This window comes from Molossus molossus, unplaced genomic scaffold (assembly GCF_014108415.1).
Source record: "Molossus molossus isolate mMolMol1 unplaced genomic scaffold, mMolMol1.p scaffold_m16_p_1, whole genome shotgun sequence".
Lineage (NCBI taxonomy): Eukaryota > Metazoa > Chordata > Mammalia > Chiroptera > Molossidae > Molossus > Molossus molossus.
The window spans coordinates 404,296-409,834 of NW_023425344.1; the positions used below are offsets into that span (position 1 = coordinate 404,296).

General features: G+C 66.7%; 1 protein-coding gene across 1 annotated transcript; it reads left to right on the forward strand.

The window, feature by feature from the left end:
- The first annotated feature begins 485 nt into the window (after positions 1-485).
- FGFRL1 (fibroblast growth factor receptor like 1) lies at positions 486-4,335 on the forward strand. Its single transcript, XM_036268440.1, is given in 6 exon segments — positions 486-748; positions 1,843-1,923; positions 2,011-2,292; positions 2,638-2,991; positions 3,091-3,485; positions 3,488-4,335. Coding segments are annotated over 6 exon segments (1,506 nt in total). The 5' UTR covers position 486; the 3' UTR covers positions 3,620-4,335.
- The last annotated feature ends 1,204 nt before the right edge of the window (positions 4,336-5,539 follow it).

A 5,539-nucleotide genomic window follows, 5' to 3' on the forward strand; every position in this document is an offset into this window, starting at 1 on the left:
TTGGCAGTGGGCACAGACTGCTAGTCCAGCAGGAACCCTGTGCTTGGGGCTAGCGTACCCAGCCTCTCACCCTGCGACCCCAGGGCCTGGGATTAGGTGGCCGTAGGGAGGCCCTGGTCCAGGCAGATGGGGTCAGGCGTAGGGAGACCATGCTGGTACCACATGACTGTGCTGTACATGCAGACACTTGGGTGTCCTGCGGGGACCAGTGAGGGGCCCCTGCTCTCTGTGGACAGGCGTCCGGGTGCCTGCCCAGCCAGCCGTGTTCCTGCTTCTGTGACGGTTTTGGTCTCAGCAGATATGGGCCTGGCACGGTGGGCCCGGGTGATGCCAGCCACGGTCTGGGAGGAGGGCCCTGTGCCTGCACTGGGCAGGCGTGTTGGGGTGGAGTCCTGGTTGGGGACCCCCGGGACAGCCCCTCCCCACTTTCCTGACCCCTCCCCGCTTCCCTGACCGAGGCCTCTGACCTGCCCAGGCCCCCCGAGGATGGCAGACAAGGTGACCCCGAGGCAGGTGGCCCGGCTGGGCCGCACCGTGCGGCTGCAGTGCCCCGTGGAGGGGGACCCACCGCCACTGACCATGTGGACCAAGGACGGCCGCACGATCCACGGCGGCTGGAGCCGGTTCCGGGTGCTGCCCCAGGGGCTGCGGGTGAAGGAGGTGGAGCGGGAGGACGCTGGCGCCTATGTGTGCAAGGCCACCAACGGCTTCGGCAGTCTCAGCGTGAACTACACCCTCATTGTGACGGGTCAGTGCAGCCGCAAGGGCCACGGGCAGGGGCAGGGGCATGTGCTCGGGCAGGCTTCCCTGTGGCCCCTACCCAACCCCTCTGCCTGCGCTGGGCCTCAGGATGTCCAGCCACCTCCTCTCAGCCCAGTACAGGGCCCGACCTCTGTCACCACCCCCAGCCCGGGCCCCTTCTCAGGCCTACACCTCAGGGACCCTTCCTCCCCAGAACTCCTGCTGACCCAGAGCCAGGGACAGCCTGGGGCAGCAGGAGTGGGTATGGGTGCCCAGGACGGTGGTCCCGCTGAAGGGCGTGCCAGGCAGGCTGGTGGCCTTGGAGTCGGCGATGCCTTTGAGTCTCAGGTTTCGGAGTTCAGAGGGGCCGCCTGGAAGCCAAGGACCTTCTGTTCTCGTTTGCCTTTGAGGGCTGGGCGTGGTCCCCATGACACACCCTACACTCACTGGTGCGGGCACTGGCCTCACCCACGTGCTGTATGTGTCCCCGGGGAGGACTCTGGGTGTGGGGTCACTGGGGAAGAGATCCCCGAGGTGGGTCCCTCAGGGCACCCCCGGGGCGTGCTCCCTCCTTGTTGGGCCCAGGGTGGGGCCGAGACCGCCTGGCCTTGGTCCTGGGCTGGGGGAAGCTGTCGTGGGGAGGGGGCATTCCTCAGCAAGCCCCACCCCTGCAGGGGCCTTCTGTGGGCTGTGGAATGGGAACACTGCGGTGCCCCCCACTGTCCTCTCAGAGGGGCGGGTGGCCGGGTGGTATGCGGGCCATGTCGCTTCACCAGCCCTCGGCCCCTTGATGTGGGCTAGGGTTACTGCAGCTGCTGCCGGGCCAGCCCCTCCCCCAGCCTGCAGACCCCCCGGAGCCGGGTGGGGGGCCAGCGCTCAGGTCCCTCCCCGCTCCCGCGCCTGTTGGGGTCACCTGCACCCTGGGAGTGGGCTGGGCGGGCTCTGCCCAGCTGTCCCGGGGACTCTGAGATGAGGGTGTGGGCCCATGGCCTCCACTGGCCTGTCTGCAGCTTTCCCAGCTGGGCAGACCCGGGCCTGGGAACCAGCCTGGGGCCGGGTGGGGGCTGTGGGAGCCCCGCTCATGTGTCCTCCCCCCTGCAGAGGACACCAGCCCAGCCAGGGAGAGCCCGGGGCACGAGGGCTCCTCCGGGGGCCAGGAGGACCCAGCCAGCAAGCAGTGGGGTGAGCACAGCTACGTCACTGCCCTCTTCGGGTGCAGGCGGGCCCCTCCGTCCACGCCCCCTGACCCCTGTGCCGCCCACCCTGCAGCGCGGCCCCGCTTCACGCAGCCGTCCAAGATGAGGCGCCGGGTGATCGCCCGGCCTGTGGGCAGCTCTGTGCGTCTCAAGTGTGTGGCCAGCGGGCACCCGCGGCCTGACATCATGTGGATGAAGGACGACCAGGCCTTGACACGCCCGGAGGCCAGCGAGCACAGGAAGAAGTGGACGCTGAGCCTGAAGAACCTGCGCCCCGAGGACAGCGGCAAGTACACCTGCCGAGTATCGAACCGCGCAGGCGCCATCAACGCCACCTACAAGGTGGACGTGATCCGTGAGTGCTGGGCGGGGCCGGGACGCTGGGCGGAGCCAGACGCTGGGCGGGGCCAGGGTGGGGCGGGGCCGGGGGCGCTGGGCGGAGTCAGACAACGGGGCGGGGGCGGGGCGCTGGGCGGAGTCAGACACCAGGGCGGGGCCGGGCACTGGGCGGAGTCAGACACTGGGCAGGGGCGGGGCGGGGCCAGGATGCTGGGCGGAGTCAGACACTGGGCGGGAACTGGGGTGTGGGGCAGGTCCGGGCGCTGGGCGGAGTCAGGGTGCGGGGCGGGGCCGGGGCGCTGGCTGGGGCCGGGGCGCGGGGCGGGGTGCGGGAGGCACCCACCTGCGTTTCCCCGCACAGAGCGGACGCGCTCCAAGCCCGTCCTCACGGGCACGCACCCCGTGAACACCACCGTGGACTTCGGGGGCACCACGTCGTTCCAGTGCAAAGTGCGCAGCGACGTGAAGCCGGTGATCCAGTGGCTGAAGCGCGTGGAGTACGGGGCCGAGGGCCGCTACAACTCCACCATCGACGTGGGCGGCCAGAAGTTCGTGGTGCTGCCCACAGGCGACGTGTGGTCGCGGCCCGATGGCTCCTACCTCAACAAGCTGCTCATCACCCGTGCCCGGCAGGAGGACGCGGGCATGTACATCTGCCTGGGCGCCAACACCATGGGCTACAGCTTCCGCAGCGCCTTCCTCACCGTGCTGCCAGGTGCCCTGCCCGCGTCCCCGCCCTGCCCACCCGCCCGCCGGAGGTCCTGCCGCAGACACCCTTAACCCTTCTCGTCCTCTTCCTTGTTCTCTCCTGAAGATCCGAAGCCTCCAGGGCCACCGGTGGCCCCGTCATCCTCAGCCACGAGCCTGCCGTGGCCTGTCGTTATCGGCATCCCGGCCGGCGCCGTGTTCATCCTGGGCACCGTGCTCCTGTGGCTCTGCCAGGCCAAGAAGAAGCCGTGCACACCCACGCCGCCCCCCCCTGTGCCTGCACACCGCACACCGGCCGCGCGAGACCGTGGTGGGGACAAGGACCTGCCGGTGTCACCGGCCCTCGGCACTGCAGCTGGTGTGGGGCTGTGTGAGGAGCTTGGGGTCCCGGCAGCCCCCCAGCACCTGCTGGGCCCGGGCTCAGCTGCTGGCCCCAAGCTCTATCCCAAACTCTACACGGACGTGCACACGCACACACACACGCACACACACTCGCACACGCACTCACACGTGGAGGGCAAGGTCCACCAACACCAGCATATTCACTACCAGTGCTAGGTGGTCCGTGGATGGGGGCCCAGACACCATGGGGTGGGAGGCTGGGAGCAGAGGCCACAGAGGGGACACACAGGTGAGGGGCTCTGCCAGCAGCTTGGGCGTCCTTGCAAGGCATATGCACCCCCGGCGCACATACATACGTGACGTGCCCACACGCAGTCACACTGACCTACCAGACAGTCACCCCACCCTCGGGCCTGCGCCTGTGACCTTGCAGCCGGGTAGCGCCGGGCCTCTTCGTGAGGGAAGCCCTTGGCCTGTGAGGAGGATTTCATGGGGGCCACTGTCACCTCCCCAGTCTGGCAGGAGATCTGAGAGGGACCCTGGCTTAGCAAACCAAAAACTCCCCACCCCTGCCTGCACCTGCCCGCCTGTCTCCCTGCCTTGGCAGGTGGGCGGCTATTTTTGCCACCACCTGTCCTGGGTGTCCAGGAGTCCACCAGGAGGACCCTGGGCCGGGCCTTGGGCATAGCAGTCCCAGGCTCTGTCCTGAGGCTGGAGCCTGGCTGGGAGTGACTTGCTCCCCCAGCCTCCCACTGCCGGAGAGAAGGGCCTTGATATTTATATTTAAGAAATTAAGATAATAATATTAATGATGAAAGGAGGGCGGGGCCACAGGGACCTGGCCTCTCCCGGGGCCCATGACCCACCTGGCCTTGTGGCCATGCTGGGTGTCCACCTCGGGGACCGGCACCCGTTGCCCCACTGCCTGAGGCGGCCCTAGACCTCTGTAATTTTATATAGAGTTTGAGCTGAAGCTTCGTATATTTAATTTATTTTGTTAAACAAGAAAACGTGCATTCTTTTTCTCTAAACTAGTGTTTCTGCCTGTGTGTACACCTGTGTGGGCCTGCGTCTGTACACATGTGTGTGGACCTGTGTCTGTACATGTGTGTGTGTGGGCCTGCCTCTGTACATGTGTGTGTGGGCCTGTATGGGGACCTGTGCCTATACATGTGTGTGTGCATACTTGCATCAGTATGTTGGGGGGGAGTGGGCCTATGTACATGTGTGTGTATGTGGGCTTGTGTCTGTACACATGTGTGTGTGGGTCTGTGTCTGTACTTTGTGTGTGTGTGTGTGTGTACCTGCATCGGTATGTGTGTGTGTGTGTGTGGCGTGTGGGCTTATGTCTGTACACGTGTGTGCACCTGCATCAGTATGTGTGTGTGTGTTGGGGCCATGGGGGCCTGTGTTTGGGGCTCCAGCCCAGGAACAAAGGTGGCTCTCAGAGTCCCATGTCTGGGCCTGGGACTGGGCCTGGGACCCAGGGTCCCCAGAGCTTGTTCTCAGTCCCCTGGACAGAAGCACTGCCCCACGCATGCCTCTGGCCAGCCTCAGTCCCCAGCACCTGGCCCAGCGAATGCTCCCTCCTGGCATTCGCCCTCAGTGCCTCTCCCGTCCCACGCCGGGGGCTTGGCCGGGTGGCTGTGGAGGGTCGGGGCTGCGTTGTCCCCTGCTGCCCGCAGGACACCATCTGAAGGGTGTAGCCACCACCCTGGGTCGTGAAGCAGTGGTCTAGCTCTCCAGGTGGGGACACAGGCTCCGACGTGCTCGGCCAGCACTCGAGGGCGGGGCTTCCTCTGCCTCTGGGGCTCGGGAGAAGGCGCGAGGACTTGTGTGATTGGCAAAGCCACCGCGGGAGGCACCGCGCGTCCCCAGAGCCTCGGCCGTCCCGCGGGAAGGGCGAGGCCTTGCTGGTGTCCCGGCTTCTCCAAACAAGGACCGGCTCTGCCTGACCTTGCCGGCTGGGAGATCCACCATCCTTCCCAGGCACTGCCGGGCCCCCAAGGTCAGGGCCGAGGTCTCTCCCTCGCCCCTCGCACACTGGGGTGTCCCCTCCTCCTCTCTAGCCTCCCAGGGCTGGGCCCAGTCCCCTGCCCCTCCTGCACGGGGCCCCCTTGCTGTGCAGGGCAGTCCCTTGTCCTAACATCTTCCCATATGGCTTCCCCAGGGTGAACCCCGCTCCTGTCCTGAGGAGGGGCTAGCGCTGAGGG